General features: G+C 35.0%; 1 protein-coding gene across 2 annotated transcripts in view; it reads left to right on the top strand.

Moving 5' to 3' along the window:
• Nucleotides 1-19,773, top strand: part of GKAP1 (G kinase anchoring protein 1) — a 75,712-nt gene that overhangs the window by 5,464 nt on the left and 50,475 nt on the right. For both annotated transcript variants that reach the window (XM_034646819.1, XM_034646818.1), the window contains exons 3-5: nt 5,987-6,064; nt 9,693-9,816; nt 12,179-12,201. In XM_034646819.1, coding sequence (XP_034502710.1) covers nt 5,987-6,064; nt 9,693-9,816; nt 12,179-12,201 — 225 coding nt within the window. The remainder of the gene's footprint in view (nt 1-5,986; nt 6,065-9,692; nt 9,817-12,178; nt 12,202-19,773) is intronic.

Raw genomic sequence — 19,773 nt, 5'->3', positions numbered from 1 at the left:
AAGCTGCTAGAAATTGTAGAGATAATCTTTAATCACTATTAGTGTTGTATCTCATTTTCCATTTGATAGACACGGATCTGTCCTAGCACACTTCCGAGTGGAAAGATAATCTTAGATTTCCTATTTCTTTGCAGAGTTGTATGCATCAAAAGGAGGTATTTGCTTCATACCTGAAATGAGTGAATTTTATGTGATATATGAAATATGCAAATTATATCTCAGGAAAGCCGTTTTTAAAAAAGATGAATAGGCCATGGCTTTGATTTAATTATAGTTATAATTTTTACCACTTCTTTTAATATTGGATTAAGATCAAGAGACATACTATACTGTTCACCAGTATCTTTTGCCTGGGAATAAACTTCTGTGTAGATGTTGTTCTCCTTTATTCACGATACATTGATATTGCTGATTCCAGTGTACCTTTCTATAAGTCTGCATCATGGCTCAAAAAAAAATTAACTGAATAGAAAAATTTCTTCTCATGGATTTTTAGTGATAAACCGATAAAATTTTATTGTGTATTTCTTCCTCTTATTGATTCAAACTTCACACATCACTGGTTTTGCCCAGCTCTGAAGTGAAATATCAGCTAGCATGTGCACAATAGTAATTGTTCTTGTATATTGAATCCTCCAGTCCATCTGATAAACGTGTTTTGCCAATAGCTTGTTCTGTTTTTCGTTTGTTTGTGATTATGATATTTGTCATTAACCTCATGGCTGGTATAATAAGTCCCTTGGCAGTTCTTTGACTTGCTCCTGTTTCTGTGTAAGGAGTTCTCTGTATTTTTTGGCTCTTTCTTTAGCAACAAAATTCATCACTTTTGTTCTGGAAAAAGCATTATGTGGTGCTTTTTCTGGAAAGACTCATACAAGTCATTGTACTTTGAAAGTGAAACAAAAACCGTGGTGTCTTCAGGCCACTGGTCTGACCATGTTTCTTAGCAAGCAGCTAGGAACAAATAGATTGACTCAATAAATCAAAATTTCAAATGCTCACCATCTTAATTTTCCACTTATAATTTTCCTTTTCAGCTGCTTATGTGATATCATACTTATCCTGACACATACAAATTTATGTTCTATATTCACTGTATTGGAGTTCTGTTCATTTAAAAATTCATGTTTTTTTTAAATAAGTAGCATTATTTACAGTTCTGTTTTCATTCCTACTTTTAATCCTTCAGTAAATCATTGAACCATTTTTGTTACTTGGGAGACATAATAAAGCATACAACAAAAATGCAGATATAAAAAATGTGAACAACGCTCAGAAGACATGAAGGTGCATTAACTGAAATAAGCTGAACCTGATAATTAGTGTGTACACACAGGTCCAATTTTTGTAGAACGTTGACAGCCTTTAAAATCATAACGTCCAATAAGACTATTAGAAGATTTCTGGAAAAATAATTCTGCTTTCCAAATTAGTGAAAAATACGTGGTCCACACTCTGAGGTTCATGGAGTTAGAGGACCACAGGGCACTGCTGCCATTGTAGCTAAAGAAACAGTTGGCCGCAAGCGTTAGATGTCTGCAGAATGATGCTGTGTGTTGTATTACCAAATCCTGTTCCCATGATGCCTGTGGGAAATGAGGAGTAACTCTTCATTTGGAATTTGTTTTGCTTGGATGTGTAAAATGGGTAAAATTGTTATGGTACTTAGACTTACAAATTAATTTTTTAAAATCTAGTTCCAAAAAATTTCCTGGCCTTCCCATTTTTCATTGGTTCTTCATACTCATTAACTGATCATAAGCCCTTGACCTATAGGTTTGTTTAAATAGAAAAAAGAATGTCGTACTACTAGATGGGGAGTAGGAGGCTGTGAAGAAGCCACGTGGGAAGGGATCTGAAGTACTTCATCTTGGGCACATGTTAAGTATCTTATTCAATCTAGTAGGCATTGTAGTGCCTGCTAGTTCCTCCTTGTCTTCCTTTCCTCCTCCTGCCATAAATGATGAGGAATTCTTAATTTGCAGACTTAAAAGAAGATACTTTTTAAAAATCTTGGTAGTTTTTGTATTTTCTTGCCTGGTACCTGTCTTTTAGGCTCAGACTGCGCCCCCCCCCCCAGTTCTGCCTGTACACGTTACTGATGAATTAGGTTCACAACTGTATTTATTGTAGTCTTATGATTAATTAATACTGTAAGATATGTTCAGAGAATTTAGATTCATTTTTTTTAAATAATAATTTTTATTATGTTATGTTCGTCACCATACTCATGTTTTCTTTCTCTTTCTTATTGTTTGTCTTGTGCTACCATTCTCCCTATTATCTAAGATCAAAAATCTTATCTTTGATTCATTCTTCTTTCATATTTCATATTCAATCAGTGTTCCAAAATTTGGTCATTCTTTCCTAAGATAGAGCCTTCTTTATGTTCTGCACTCTTATGTTCTGGTTCAGGTTTCTATATGCTGAGATTACAGAGGGTTAGCCAAACACATTGATTCTAAGCCTTCATTTTTCTGATGTTCCAGTTTACTTCTTTAAAATTACTTTTGTCAGCAATTCTCTTTCATCTGTCCTGAGTCCCTAATTTTTAGGGAGTGCTGGGAATCTAATTCTAGCCCACCTAAGCAACCTCATTTTCCACTATTCTCCAGCGTAGAGGAGGGGAATTCCAATACTCTGTGTGTAAGTCTTGTGCCAGGCAGGCACTGGGTTAGGCACTTTACATGTACTAATAGCTTTAAATCCTTAAAACTACCCTGTAAGGTTGATATTTCTATTTCCTTTATATATATGGAGAAACTCACATTTATAGAAGTCATGTAATTTGGGGCACCTGGGTGGCTGTCGTTAAGCGTCTGCCTTCGGCTCAGGGCGTGATCCCGGCATTCTGGGATCGAGCCCCGCATCAGGCTCCTCTGCTGGGAGCCTGCTTTTTCCTCTCCCACTCCCCCTGCATGTGTTCCCTCTTTCGCTGGCTGTCTCTCTGTCAAATAAATAAATAAAATCTTAAAAAAAAAAAAAGAAGTCATGTAATTTGCCCAAGATCAGTTAGCATACATGGAATCGGAATTTAAATTAACCACCTGTGTGATCTCCCAGAGCCTGGGTGTTGTCTACATCTCTCTTGTATCGAATTCACACTTTATGAGGTATCCCCTTTCTTTTGTGTATCCCATAATACATGTATTTATAATATATCTTTGTTCACTTGGCTCTATCCTCTTGAAATTCTTCTATTCCTTTTTATACCTTTCCAAATTGTATCTACCATTTACAGACAAACTTAATGTCTTTTCTATATTCTTCTCTGAATTTTATTTGTTATGTATGTTTTTTTCCTCCACTTTTGTAGCGCTTTCAATGTCTTATTCTATTTTCTGTGCTTCGTGTGTGTTAGTGTTGTTCCCAATTGGAGTAGAAATTCTTTGAGGGCAAAAGCCAAGTATATGCTGCTTCTTTAAAGCCCTACAGGCAAAGTACATAGAATGTTGTCTATTATCTTATTGGCTGATTGATTATATGGACATTTTTGGAAGATTTGTTCTAGTTTTTAAAGATTTAATTTGAAACTTAAATCATTTTTGCCTACTTGTGTTTCCTTGTATGCTAGTTTGTGTTAAAAATTAAAAGCTCTGAACTGCTGCATTTAAAATCAAATGCTGAGGAGACTCATATTTTTCACTTTAAAAGTTCCATTTAATTCAGTTTTTATCACGCTATTAGGATCAGCCACTTTAATATTTAAGTTCTTGAGTTAATAGGAAAAAGAATAATGACATCTTCCAAGACTCCCAACTCTCTAACCTGTTCTCCTGTCTATTAACTTATTTTTGGAATATCGGTCAGAATATTTAACATATTGGAAATAACATTAAATGCCCTTTCTATAAATGTTAAATGTCATTAATATGGATTAAAAATTTAGTGGTAAATTGAACCAGCTTTGATCACAATAAACTTAAGTAGTTTTGTTACTTTTTCTGGGTTGGGATGACTTCTTGGCTTGACTTATAAAGAAATATTTTATACTCAGTTTGCTTTGAGTTTAGGTGGAGAAATTAATGTAAACTTGATTTTTTTTAAGATTTATTTATTTTAGAGAGGGAGGGTGTGCAGGGGTGAGGGGAGGAGCAGAGGGAGAGAGAGTCCCAAGCAGACTCTGCACTAAGTGTGGAGCCTGACTTGGGGCCTGGTGCCATGACCCTGAGATCACAACCTGAGCTGAAACCAAGAGTCTGACGCTCAACTGACTGTGCCAGCCAGGCACTGATGTAAATTTTTTTGTGTAACGATAACATGAAACCAGTTCTTTTTTTACTTTATAACATATTGTTTTTGAATATCCTTTTATATTATAAATATTTGAAAGGTTATTACTTTTTCTTGATTAGTACTAATTTGGATTAATTCTTCAATTTGTTTTAGTTTTACAGAAATATGTACAATTTGCTCTGGGTTTAGCCTTATTTTCTAATGCTACATACCCTTATTTACCATTTTAATTCTAATTGCATTTTTCTCTGAGATTACTTTTTTTTTCTGTGATAAACCTAATCTTTTCCCCCTTCTTTTTATTGTCTTAGTGTAGGTTTAGATGAGATGCTTTCAAGGGGATAACTTGGTTAGGAATAAAAGCTTTAGTTCCTGGTGTCCATTGTTAACATTTTTCTAATTTTTGAGTTATCCCTTGGAAATACTTCACTCCTTTTTTGGAGTCGGTTTCTGTTTTAGATTTTTTTGTCATTAAGCAATAGAAATAATTCTGATTACTGTTGGCAAAAGTCATTTGTTGAAAGGATTCACGGATTTGAATTAAGAACTAAACAAATGTGCCTTGGGGGAGATGGAAGCTAAGAATCTGGAGTGCTTTAGAGATGTGACTGGTAGAACTAGTACACTCACTTGTAGAGGCTGTCGTGTCAGATGGTCAGACCCCACTCGCTTTGTGTTTGTTCTAAAAATTTAATTCCTAGGGCATCAAAAAAGAGTTGGATCCCTTGCCACTGCCCTGTCGTTGATGATTGTAGCTTGGATGTTTGTGTGGGTTTGGTGTTGGGTGGTATACAGGGTTATGTGATTGGCTGTCCTACTAGAATCACAGGACATGGGGGTGAAGTATAGTTATTCACAGGAATAAAGGAAGGAATTCTGGACAAGCAGTAGACATGTCCACTAAATTTGTGCCTCTGTTATCTAGTCCACATAGGTTGACACATCTATGTACACAAATCCAGGAAGTTTACTGCCGTCATGTTGCAACGCTCCTATTTTCAGCTGCAGACATAACCGTATCTCCAACGGTGGAAACCTGAAGTCTCATTCACCTACCATAGCAATTCTGTCTGGCAGTTTTGGAAAGTAATTTGATTAGAGGGCAGTAGTAGGAGCTAGACTGTAAGAAGTTAGGATGATATTGAGTGGTGGGAAAGAGGAGCCAAAAATAGATCACAAATTAAATAATCATTTTTTTTATTGTGTTAGATGACCTTAAAGGTAGGACAACCAAACAAAAGGATGGAAGTAAAAAGTTGCGCTTTAAATAATTATTCTGTAACATTGGAGATATACCAGAACATTTGGTCACCTTATTTAAAATTTCTGTACCTGTGGGTTATTTTATATTAAGGAAATGGTGTGTTTTATAATGTTCACTTAGCTATTTTTCAGTATTACATTTTTGAGTAGTAATCACTATTATAATTTTCTGTGTCCTAAACTGGATATCATCATTGACCCCTAATACAGTGTCAGTTTCTTTGTAATTTTTTTTTTTTACTAAAGAAAAAAATTATGTGATATACAATATATAATTGACAGTGAATAAGGACATAGAAACCTCAAAATTGGAAGTTTGCTTTGGTATCTTCGATAAAATAAAATACAGAGTTCCCTACTTTGACATGGATAGATAACTTTGGAGAACCCAGATTGTTTTTTAATGTATTTGTTTTCCTTTCCTGTATATATTGTCATGGTTATTTAGCTAGTGTGGCATAATTGTGAAACTTTCTTTTTGTTTTAGCTGACATCTGAAATGTTTGAAGCAGATCTTGAGAAGGCACTGTTGCTAAGTAAATTAGAATATGAAGAACACAAAAAGGTATTTACACATTTATTGATTTAGATATTTTAGAAGTTTAAGTAGTCAGAGGTTAGGACCAGCCTTCCTGAAGTTTGTATAAAAGTTCTCCATTAAAACTTGTCCTAAAAATTCACCATTGTAACAAAATATCATTATGAGGTTTATTTAAAATAAATTTTTAAAAAGATTTATTTAAGAGGGAGTGGGGTTGGGGAGGAGGAGCAGAGGGAGAGAAAGTCCCAAGCAGACTATGCTGAGCACGGAACCCAACATGGGGCTCCATCCCATGACCCCGAGACCATGACCTGCGTGGAAGCCAAGAGTTGGGCGCTCAACCGACTGTGCCATCCAGGTGCCCCGGTTGCAAAGTTTTTATAATAAGATTACTCCCTAGGTTTTGAAAGGCAACAGACTGAACTTTGGTGATTTGGAAGGTTTCCTTAAGAAATTCATCCACCCAAGACAAAGGGAAAAGAGTAAATGAAATTCATAGCAGATGATTTATTTTAACTTATTTTAAGTAAACACAGGAAATAAGCAGATTTAAAATTTTAAGCAAATATGAGTACAGGGGCATCCATTAAAAGACCCTCTGCTGGAGATATACAACAATTGACTAAATGGGAGGCCATTTCTGTTGTTTTGGCCTTGTGAACTCTGAATTTTATCTAAGCTGTGATATTGGACTATGTGCTGAAGTGCATTGTACAGCTTGAAACTATAGAAACATTTAAGTAAAAGGTAGTGTTGGCTTCCAGTTTCTATATTTAAATTGAGCATTTATTATTTTCATATAATTTGACATTTTAGTCCTTTACATGCATTGGAAATTTTTTTGGTCTATAGAATGTATTCAGTTTGTGATTGTAGTTGATCATAAGTGACCCTGGTCATGCTTAAGGGCCTTTAGACTATGTCATTGTACACTAGCTCCTTCACTTAAGATGAAGGAAAGAGAGGAATTAAAAGAGCAGATGATTTTCCTTTTTACTTGTAGTTCAAGGGAAGAGGATGAAAGACTTTGTACATTATATGTGTTAGTTTCATTTTCCATGTCCCTATTCCTGTTATACTGAATAATCAAGAATAACTATGATCCTTATTGTTAGTTGCCCATTTAAGCACAAAGTTGGCAATTAGAAAAATGAATACAGTTAGCTTTACTATTATTTAATTATTTAAGTGGGCTTCCAAGTTTTACTGGAAAAGTATTTTAAAAAAGTCCCCCTGACTTGCTTAATTCAGAGATGAAATTTATCAAATAGAGTATTATCATATAATGATGATTTATTGTTGTGAGATATACGTCTAGATTCTAAAGCTAAAAGAACTAGCTGTATCTTTGGAGGAGGAGTAGAGAAGATGGTGCTGATAAAATATCATGCTCCCAGCCAGTTTTCTTGGCACGGTCATAGGCCTGCTACCCCAAAGCATTGGTTCTATCAGACAATAATGACTTTCAGAGAAGGGAGGAACTCCTGTTGTATGCAATGGTTAGTTTGATGTGATTGCATTAACGTAGTCATTGAGTTTTAAGTCAATATTTCAACAAAATAATTATTGTAGTGTAAGAGTTTTTTAGGAACTAAAGCTTGGGATGGCATTTTCTTTCTTTTTTTTAAAGATTTGTTTATTTTAGAGAGAGAGAGAGCACACAGGGAGAGGAGGTTCAGAGGGAAAGAATCTCAGACTCCCCACTGAGTGTGCAGCCCGATGTGGGACTCAATCTCACCACCCTGAGATCATGACCTGAGCCAAAATCGAGTTGGGCGCTTAAAACTGACTGAGCCACCTAGGCACCCCTGGGATGGCACTTTCTATTCTGTTCTATGACTCATTTGCCAAATATTTTTTTGAATAGCCAAAATGTACAAGGCACATAATAGAAAGATAAAGTTCCTAGTCCTTGAGTTTAGTGGAGGGAGACATACATATAATTACTGTGTATAGCATTGAGAGATGAATGTTCTCAGTGCAGTGGGAATTCAGAAATATGGAAGAATTTTCTTTGCCTTTGATGGGGATGGGTGTTAGAAAAGGATTCTTAAAGAGGAGTCTTCTAGGTGTATTGAAAAGTCACAGTGTAGGCCAGAGAAAGGAGGCATCGTCAGGGAAGGAGTGGCAAGTGTACAGGATATGTGCCTGTGAAAGAGTATAGCACCTTTGATTTGGAGTTGCTAGAGACGCTTTCTGAAGGATAGGATATAAAGAGTCTCATGGCCCAGGCTAAGGAGATTGGGCTTTGTAAATCTCTTGGCAGAGAACTATTGAATATTTTTATCTTTTAGGTTGATTACAGGTTTTCATTTTAGAAACTCATGCTGTATCCATGTAGAAGATGGATTGAGGGGCTAAAATTAGAGGGTGTTGCAGTGTCCAGCAAAAGAAGAAAAGGAAATGACGGAAGGTCTGTAGAGAAGAGAACAGATATAAGAGAGATCTTCAGGAGATAAACTCCACAAGACCTTGTAACTAATTTGCATATAAAGTCTGCAGGAAGAGCAGACAGAGGTGATGCACGTTTCTAGTCTACACAGTTGTGTAGGTGATGGCGGCATTAAACAAGGTACTTTCTGTAGGATCCAGTAGACAAGGCAGGACGAACATATTTAGTTTGGCGATGCTTACTGAACAGTCCAGTTGAGCTGTCTGTACATACAAAAATCATCAGTGTATAAGGAAGAACTTTAAACTTTGAGGAACAATGAGTATAAAGCAAAAGAATAGCTTAAGAATGGAATAATGGTGAGAAGAATTTGGAAATGAGAAACCAGTGAAGGAGACTAAAGAGTAGTCAGAGTGTATTGATAAAATCAAGAGGTGTTTGAAAAAATGTCTTTGGATATGGCATTGTGGGGGAGGTTGACTGTAATTTTAGTGGCGGGGAAGAGGGGAGGCCAGATTTGGCAGAGGTCGTGAGAAAGGAAATTGACTATAGATGATGGTCTTAAGTTTGGTCCCAAAATAAAGAAGAAGTGGCAACTAGGAGAGGTTATAAACCATGGGGTATAGCTTTTTGTTTTTATTTTAATGTTTAAGAGGCAAGAGATTGAGTATACAAATAAAAAACAGCTATCCTGGGGCGCCTAGGTGGCTCTGTCAGTTAAGTGTCTGACTCTTGATTTCACTCAGGTCATGGTCTCAGAGTCATGAGATCCAGCCCTGCATGGGGCTTTGTGTTGAGAATGGAGCCTGCCTAAGATCTTCTCTCTCCCTCTCTCTTTGCGCCTCCCCAGCTGAGTGTGTGCTTTCTCTCTAAAAAAAAGAGCTATCCTCTTATGCAATTTGGCTAGCTTCAAGTATTGATTTTTTTTTAATTTGCAGTTTACCTTTAAAAAATAAAACTTTAGGGGCGCCTGGGTGGCACAGCAGTTGGGCGTCTGTCTTTGGCTCAGGGTGTGATCCCGGCGTTGTGGGATCGAGCCCCACATCAGGCTCCTCCGCTAGGAGCCTGCTTCTTCCTCTCCCACTCCCCCTGCTTGTGTTCCATTTCTCGCTGGCTGTCTCTATCTCTGTCAAATAAATAAATAAAATCTTAAAAAAAAATAAAAAATAAAAATAAAACTTTAGTATGTTAGCTATAATGGTATGTTGATTTTTTTACCAGTGTGAACCAAGTTTAATTATTGTTGGTAATTCTTTTTAGGAGTATGAGAATGCTGAAAATGCTTCAACTCAGGCAAAGGTTATGAATAAAAAAGATAAAAGAAAGAATCATCAGGGAAAAGACAAACCTCTCACGGTATCACTGAAAGATTTTCAATCTGAAGGTAATATATGTATGAAACCTATTATGTTAGACTATTTTAAGTCTTTATATACTTAAATTTAAGTTCCTTGCTAAGTAAAAATTGTTTTGTTAATGTGTTACTGAGATTGTGAAAAATGTAGACATGTTTGGAAAGAAACAATTTGAGGGGTAGATTAAAAGCGGTCATTAAATCCCCGTAAAACTTCAGTACAGATTCATCTTTTTGTATCTGAATTTGTCCATTTTCTAAATCTAACTGAAAATAAAAATTGTTTTTGTAGTTTTTGAGGCATCTTGAAACATGCTTTTATTGTCCTTATGAATAAAGTGATTGGACTTGCACTAGACCGGGGATAGTATCTTCAGATTTCAACCGTTATTGGCCAACCTCTTCAAATTATCTGGAACTACACCTTAGAAAAGTAAAATACAAATTTTTAGAATGAGACATTAGCAGAAAGCCTTATGATACCATTTGTATTTTTTTATTGAACAGAGAAGACAAGGAAACTGCACCATCCACCAAACTTTTGGAGACAGACCATAAAGCACGTTGTTTTTGATGTGGGGAATTTTGAAAACCCTAAGTCTATGCTGTAAAATATGGTAGCCACTATTCATGTGTGGCACTTTAAATATAAATCAATTAAAATGAACTAAAATAAACAATTTATTAATTGCATTAGCCACATTTGAAATGTTCAGGAGCTACATGTGACTAGTAGCTTCCACATTAGACAGCACAGGTATGGAACATTACTATCATTACAGAAAATTTTTTTGGACAGCATTGTGCTTGTGCCAGTCAAAATAGTTGCTGACAGAACGAACAGTTGTTTTTGTTCATTGACAGAGTGGTCTCTTTGATTCATATGAATTTAGCCTTGATACATTGGGCATTTGTTCTATGAGGATTAATAATAGTACAGCAATAACCTAAAAAAAACCTACAGTGAAATACTGTACTGTTTTCAGAAGCAAGCCTATCTGTGAAATTAGGGATAAATTTAGAGCATTTTATTGCTTTGGTTTAACGATCAGGATGGTTTTTCCTGTAGTCTGCCACTCTTGCTAAGTTTCTTATTTGAGGTTAAAGAACATCTGTATGTTAGTGTTTTCAATTTGGCAAGAAAGATTTTATATAAAATATATTCCATTAAAAACTAGGCAGAAACATGAAAAGAATGCTTTTTAAAACTTCTCTATTTTTCATATGTTTGATTATAAGTACTATGTACATTTATTAGATGGATGGCGAAAGACATCAGTATGGTATTGTTAAAGGGAAGGTAAACGACTATTTCAACACATGATTAAAGCAGTCAGGCTGATGCTCTCTCAGGTTCTGGCATTGTCTGCTAAGTAAAACACACTAGAAGAATGGCTGTGATGTTAGGAATAAACAGGAAGTTAGGAATAAATAGGATTTTGTAGCTTGAGCTGAAACTTGTGATTTTGACATTTATTATACTTATAGACCCTGTTGTGATCAACAGATGCTTTAGAGAGCTGGACCAGCATTTTAATTCTCAGTCATAAGATTGCTGTTCTATTAAATTATTGTTAGTCCTTGAGAATGGAGATTTTCTTTATGCACAAGAAGCAATGTTAAATTTTAGATATCCCAGTCATCTCTAATTTAAATAAGAACACTTGCTCCCTCTATGTACTTTAGTTTCGGCCTTGTATCTGTGTGGATTCCCTTAATGTCTTCCTTTTTCTCATACTGTTATCTCTTTCCAGAAATGCTGTGTTGTTATTAAGTCAATGATTTGCTTAATCTGGATATATTTCTTATTGCCTTCTTTCTTTTATTCATTTTATAAATATACATCAATTTTTAAGATTTCTTATAGTATTATCAAAGTACTATGATGTATATTTTTAAAATAAAGAAACTAAGAGGTTTAAAGGACACAAATTACTATTTTGCTTTTTATTTTTTTTCCCGCAAAGGCAGTATTCTGTACAATTTAGCAGTTATAGTACCCTGTGATTTGATTTTAGACATATTTGCTTGCCTCTTTGTCCCCCCCAAATTGTGTGAAACCAAAGACCTAAATTATTTGGAATTCAAATGTTTAAAATTTAGTAATACCCTGTGATATGGGTGGCATTTACTGGGATATAAAATATAGTCCCTAAGCTGAACAAATTAGTAATTATATGTTGAAATTTAGCATCTTATACCTAGAGAGGGAAATCTGGTATCTTAGACAACCCCCCAAATGACTTCTGTAACTCTTATTATAATCTTTAAATTCTTCTCAATTACTTTAAATATTTTTACATACTGAGTATTAATAATTATTAATACTAATAAAATATTAATCTTGTTAATTTTCTTCAATGAACTTTCATCATTTTTTTTTCATTTACAGATCACATTAGTAAAAAGACTGAGGTAAGTGTTATTGTAACCATCTTTATTCTAGAAAACACTTGATGATTTTAAGAACAATACTTCACTGTTTGGCAGTAAGTCTTTTTTGAGACCTAGCCATTTAAAGGACAACCCATAGATTTGTTGTGAATGAGTTCAGTCATGTCGATCTGGCTATTATAAGGATATGAAATATGTTACAGTAGAATAAAAATATTATTTTCGTGAAGGAAGTATAGTATTATTTGGCTTTAGTATCCCGATTTGTGTGTGTACACATACACACCCATACCAAAAGGTTACCACATGTAAGCTTAAAATTTTAGGAAAAAGAGGTGTAACGCTCCAATCTTTATTAAAAATATCCTAATATCCTGAAACAACGTCTCAAGATATTTTGGAGTTATGGAAATTGTGAGGTCAGATGTGATTCTGTAGTTTATAGCTATGGATCATATTCTACTGTTAACATTCACCATTAGGGGGTAGTGCAGCCTACACAACTTCCTAGGGCTGTTGATCGCTTTTTTTTTTTTTTTAAAGACTCCAGTACCAGATTCTACAAACCTTTTAGAATTGGGAGGTACTACAATAAAATATCTTCTAATATTGAGGAAGGTACTAATAAAATGTTAGTTTTTTTGACTGCTAACTTGAAAGTTTCACTGTTCTATTATGTATGTATTCTTGTTAGTAATTCCATCAGTTGATTTTTTGAATGGTTAGAGATGTTTCTTGTTTTCACTTTATAATACATACATGGTTTTTTTTTTTTTACCATTTTTGATATTGTTTAAAGTATTTGCTTGACAGGTCAGGGAAACGAAATCATCTCTAGGAAACCACATCTAAATAACTCTGTGACTATATTGAAAATATAGTCCTTAACTATGCCCATAGGCACAAAATCGATTTGTTAAAATGGATGGTGGAGATTCTTCTTACTTAAAAACCACTGTCACCATTTTTTAGATTAAAGTTTAAATGACCACATTTTATGTTTGAAAGAGGAAAACGTACTTTTGGACTGATTCCATTTTTTTTTAATCCATTCACTTACTTGGAAGATAGCTTTATGCAAATAAGAAAGCAGATATAAATGGGACACCGTATTCCTAAGAGACTACCAGCAACTGTTAGTGGAGGGAAAAATAATTTTTGTAAGCTGTTTCGTGCTTTTCCTTCTTTCCTGATTTGAAAGAGGAAAAAATTTCGGACCAACAGGATCTCATATATTTAATATATTCAATATGAGTTGTATTTAAACAATCATAGGTAGGTGACACAGCATATATTTTGTCTTTCATTATAGTTTTAGAGGTGTGTCCTGATTGTCTTCTGTTAATAAATAATTTGATATGTAATAAAATTCACTTTGAATAATCCTAATGATTAAGACATTTTCTACTTTTGTAAGTGCCGTCTAATTATAATTTATTTCCTACATAATTATTTTAAGAAATTGGTCAAAAGAACATGTAATTCACATTATCCTTGGTACTTGTTAACAATATGCCAAAGTTATGTTCCATTTCCATTAGAGGTATTACTTTCTTGCGACTTGAATATTTAAGTGTTGCAACATTTATGCCATTACTCTAGGAATCTAGAAGAATTTCTTCAGAGAGTTCAAAAATAAATCTGAAAAAAATGTCTGATTTCAAGTCTAAAATGAGATGCACTTTCTACTCCTAAAAATATACGTCTTTGTTACATGTATGCTCAATAATTGACTTATTCTTTCCATCCCTAATTTGTTACTTATGCCAAGAGATTTTTTTTCACCATGGGAACTTTAAAATTCTTAACCTCTGTTGAGAACAGTGTGCATCTCATCCATTCCTTCTTAAATCAGGTATTTACTGGATGAAATTCAGAAGAGTAAAGATTGTTTTTTACTTTATTGCTAGGTGATGAGGAGTACTTGAACTTCCTTTATATTCTGCCAACTAAACTTGTTCTCAAGCTAATTTCATCATTCCGCTTTTTCTTTCTCCATCCATCTTGATTATGTTATTAATCTCAGTTCTTTCTTTGTAATCTCTCTCATCTTGAAATGATTAGAATAAAATTGACATTTGTAGGAGTAGAGGATGGGAACAATTAATTGTTCTTCCTTAAATGACCAGAAAATGTTGGTTTCCATTGCTACACCAGTCCCCTATCCATTCTTCAGTATAGTCAACAACATCCCATAAGAATTCTAGACAAGCAAAATGAATAAAGGATAGGTGCTCGTATATACCTATTAGAAATCTTAGCTAACCATGCCTTTGAAGGAGCATTATTTGATCCTTAAAGTTGTTTTTAATTTTCACATGTTGGCTTTTTAAACACTGGTGCTGCGGGGTGGAGTATCTCCTAACTCCTGCTTCCTCTTTAGCTCCACTTTTATCTTGCCTTCCCCAGTCTGTCTAGTACCATTCAATAGCTTTAAAATTTTTAGTGATCATCATATGTCTTAAAGTCTAAAAGGTCAAGTCTTCAATATGCTTGAATAAACTATCTCTGGAAGAGTACCCAAGAAGTTGTAACAGTGGTTGTCAAAGGGTGGGGGAAGGAGGGCTTATTGGGATAGGAGGAAGGCTGCTTTTCACAAAGTAAATTTTTGAAGTTTTCTATTATGTCTATGTAGTATGTATTTAAAAATAACTTCAAAAATAAAAAGCACTGGGTGAGACACAGAACGGGGGAACAAACCTGGACTTATCTGGCTCCATACCCTATTTCCTTTTCGTTGCATGGTGCTTCCTGCATGTCTACCTTAGATATATGAGCTTAGATGAATGACTTATTCATTTTAGGTCCTAATTATATTAGCTGAAAAGTAAGGTTGACTCTGTTGATTTCTAAAATTATGATAAGTGATCAGTGTGCGATTAAATATTATATGCTAAAAATTGAACCCTATGGTTAACACTACCAAAACACAGGAAAACGGCAATCATAGCCCATTAAATTTTAAAACCAAATAAATTCTACCTAGTTTTTAAAAATCTCCCCTAAAATCTGGCTTTACCTAAGCAACTCAACCTGTTTCCTACTCCTCAATGTCCTGAACTCATTTTTGTTCTCATGCCTTTCCTTATTTGTGTTTATTGTATTTGTTAACCCTCTTATGTTGTAAGTAAGAGAAGCCCACCTCAATCCAACATAAGAAAGAGATGCTTATTTGGTTGTTATAACAAACCAGGAAGGATAAGGAAAGAGCTGGCCTTACAGTTGACTGGATCCAGGGATTTATATAGGTTTAGGTTTCTTCATTTCTCTCACAAGTCTCAGTTGCTATCTATGGCTTCACCTCTTGGCAGATCGCATGGTTCTAGGGGATCTTGAGGTTACATCTTTACAGGATTTTCTATAGACTGTTAATCAGCTTTTGAATCTTGATAGGTTAAAGTTCAGTTTTTCTTTGAGGAGATGAGGGAAGCAAGAATATCCCCTACATGGTGTGATACGCTTTCTATCATATCACATTAGGGGACATAGAATGTCTGGTTATCTTAATGATAAAATTGATCTCCTTAAAGAAATGGCTCTTACTAACATAAGTGATCAAATAAATACATAAAAGACAAGAGACAAATCTCCTATACAGAAATTCCAAATAATTTATGTAGATGTTCTCCTTCCAGGAGAGGGAGCTTAACTCCTTCCATTCTTCTTGAGTATGGGTTGTGCTTAGTAACTTGCTTCCAAAGAGTAGAGTACAGAAAGAGGGAGGGAAATTAGTTTTGCACTGTAGAAATCTGGCAAACACAACCTTGACCAGGTGATCAATACCAATATTAATATTATTAGTGACATATCATGTTGATAGCACATAATCTTGATATGATGTGATAGGAATGGCCTGTATTTCTGTGCCCCCCCCCAATCACATAAACCCAGTCAAACCATGATAAAAAATCATCAGACAAATCCAAGTCAAGGTACATTCTACAAAATACCTGACCTGAATAACTCAAAACTTTCAAGGTCACCAAAAACTAAGTCTGAGAAGTTGTCATGGACAGAGAAGACTAAGGAGATATGATAAATGTAACATATCCTGGATGGAATCTTGGAACAGAAAAATAATATTAGGGGAAAACTAGTGTAATGTGAATAAAGTGTGGAATGTAGTTATAGTATTGTACCAATGTTGGGTCCTTTAGTCGTAAAGCGTACTATAATAATGTAAGATGTTATCAACAGAGAAAATTGGGTGAGTGATATGTGGAACTACCATCCAAAACTTTTCTATAAATCTAAGAGTATTCTAAAAGTAAAAGTTTATTTAAAAACTTGATCAGTGGGGCGCCTGGGTGGCACAGCGGTTAAGCATCTGCCTTCGGCTCAGGGCGTGATCCCAGCGTTCTGGGATCGAGCTCCACATCAGGCTCCTCCTCTATGAGCCTGCTTCTTCCTTTCCCACTCTCCCTGCTTGTGTTCCCTCTCTCGCTGGCTGTCTCTATCTCTGTCTAATAAATAAATAAAACCTTTAAAAAAAAAAACTTGATCAGTGGTTTCAGATGTTGTCAACCATTATAAGGTTTCCCTCAGAGTTACATTCAGTGCCTTTTATAGCTATTAATGATTATTTCCTTTATCCATTATTTTTTAGTGTGTGTTCTTCTTTAAAATTTTTGCTCTAAGAATCCATGCATTATAATAGTAATTGAATGGTAGATGAGGGTTTATGAAAACGATAGTCTCCCAGCTATTTCCCTTCTGTTACGTTTTAAAAAATCTTCCTTATATTTCATGATTGACCTGCATAAAGGCACACAAAAGTGTTTAGAGTTTTTCAGAACACACTATGTTTTTTCATGCTACCTTGTCTACCTTTGTATCCTTCTCTTCCGTCTTTCTCAGTGGTGTCTTGTGTGTGAATAATTGTTAGCTCTTCTGGTAGAGGGAGTGAAGTCAGGAACAATCTAAGTCACCATCTTGGTGATGTCAGTCTTCTGCCATCTTTCTTTATTTGCCTAACTAATGCCTCAGAACTGCCTAAAGAGTCATTTTTTCCTGGTCTCATTTAGATGCCCAGAATATTCTGTATATACTTCATAGCGCTCAACACTATTATTGTTTTGCTTCTTCTCTAGAATTTGAGTTGCTGGAGGTCTGGGACCATATCTTGTTGATTCAGTTTTCCTAATTCCTGTCACATAGTAGGTAATGTAAATGGAAGTTGGTTGATGAATGAATGAATGTTCTGCCTTCTCACTGAAACCTTCTCTAGCCTTTCTGGTTCTCTTTCTCTCATATATTTTACAGCGTAACAGAGGCACGTAGATTTTATTTCTTCTGTCAGTTCAAGCACATTGTTAGGGTCTTCTGCTTAATGGAGTATTGCATTAAGTAGAATTCTGGGACTGCATCCTTACTCAGCAAGAAAAAATTTCACTATCGACTAATTACATTTGCCATTTATAAAAGAGGAAGAAGTGGCTGCATGTTTTACAGGCACTTGCCATTTCCGACATGTATGGAAGAGTGCTTAATTATTGTATTTATTATTATGTGTTAGTTTTTGTCTTTTTCAGTAGATTGTGAGTTCCATGAGAGTAGCCTATGTGTTGCATGTAAGGGCTTAATAATAAATATTTCAAGTTCAAAACCTGAATCCACCGGAGTCCTGAGTGGGGAGAAGAAAGTAGACTTGCCCCATATATAATGCCATCTTTAATATAAGAGCTCATTTAAGAATGCCATTATTTAGATTCTCCCTTGGAATACATTCAGAGCATTCAAGTGTAGCAAAAGAGAAATCACACATATAGGTAGAGCATTTGAGGTTTACATATTACCATGTATTGATGTATCTTAAAACTATAAAGCTGGAAGGCTGTTCTTCTAAAGGTGGCTTACAGTCCCTGGAAGTATGAAAGGAATGGTTGATCAAGCATTAATATGTGTCCATTTGCTCTATAAATGATGTATTCTTCACTTAGGAAATAGGGACTCAGTGGGAAGCTAGGTTTGTTTTTTAATTGAAGTATAATTTATACACAATAGAATGCACACGTCTTAAGTGTGCAATTTGATGAGGTTTGACACATAAATATACGACCTACATCCCTAACAAGGTAAAGAACATTTTCATCACACCTGAAAGTTCCCTTCTACCCCATGCCAGTCATTTTCTCCTGTCATCCCCTGCCCCACACAGGCAAACATTGTTGTGATTTCTATCATCATAGATTAATTTTGGCTCTTTATTTGAAATAAAGCATATAGTATGTTATTTTTTGGTCTGACTCTTTCCCTCCCAAAATGTTGAAGGTTCATTGATGTTGTGTGTAACCAGTAGTTTTTTCCTTTTCATTATTAAATTATATTCCATGGTATGAATATATCATAATGTGTTTGTTTATTCTCCCGTTGATGGACATTTGGTTTGTTTCCATTTTTTTTTGACCATTATGAATAAGGCTATTTGAACATTTTTTAAAAACAGCGTTATCTAGGGGCACCTGGCTGGCTCAGTTGGTAGAACATGTGACTCTTGAACTTGGGGTCATGAGTTCAAGCCCCATGTTGGGTGTAAAGAGTACTTAAACAAAATATTTTAAAAACCCAGCTTTATTTAGGTATAGTTTACTATGCTTTACTATAGTTTATACTATAACTTTACTATAAAGTTATGATTTAAAGTGTATAATTCAGCTGATTTTAGTGTATTTACAGAGTCGTGCAGCCATTACTGTAATCTAATTTTAGAATATTTCTGTCATCCACATAAGAAACCTTATGCTTATTACCAGTTATTCCCCATACCACTTCTGTCCTAACCCCCCTTCCCCGACTTAGGTAACCATTGTATCGTCTGTATAGGTTTGCCAATTCTGGACATTTAATATAAATGGAATCATACAAAATGTGATTTTTGGCATCCATGTTCATCAGGGATATTGGTCTGTAATTCTCCTTTTTTGATGGGGTCTTTGCCTGGATTTGGAATCAGGGTAATGCTGGCGTCATAGAAGAAGTTTGGAAGTTTTTCTTCTGTTTCTATTTTTTGGAACAGCTTCAGTAGAATAGGTATTATTTTTTCTTTAAATGTTTGGTAGAATTCCCCGGGGAAGCCATCTGGCCCTGGACTTTTGTTTTTTGGGAGGTTTTCGATTACTACTTCAATTTTATTACTGGTTATTGGTCTATTCAGATTGTCTGTATCTTCCTGTTTCAGTCTTAGTAGTTTATAAGTTTCTAGGAAGGCTTCCATTTCTTCCAGGTTGCTTAATTTGTTGGCATTTGGTTGCTGGTAATTATTTCTAATAATTGTTTTGTATTTCTTTGGTGTTAGTCATGATCTCTCCCCTTTCATTCATGATTTTATTAATTTGGGTCCTTTCTCTTTTCTTTTGGATAAGTTTGGCCAGTGGTTTATCATTATCAATCTTATTAATTCTTTCAAAGAACCAGTTGATCTGTTCTACTGTTTTTCTAGTTTCTATTTCATTGATCCCTGCTCTAATCTTTATTATTCCTCTTCTGCTTGGTTTGGGTTTTATTTGCTGTTCTTTCTCCAGCTTTTTTAGGTATAAGGTTAGCTTGTGCATTTGGGATTTTTCTAATTTTCTGAGAGAGGCTTAGATAGCTACG

The sequence above is a fragment of the Ailuropoda melanoleuca genome, chromosome 17, assembly GCF_002007445.2.
Source record: "Ailuropoda melanoleuca isolate Jingjing chromosome 17, ASM200744v2, whole genome shotgun sequence".
In the NCBI taxonomy this organism is placed as follows: Eukaryota; Metazoa; Chordata; class Mammalia; order Carnivora; family Ursidae; genus Ailuropoda; species Ailuropoda melanoleuca.
This window is presented reverse-complemented; position numbering and strand designations above follow the sequence as displayed.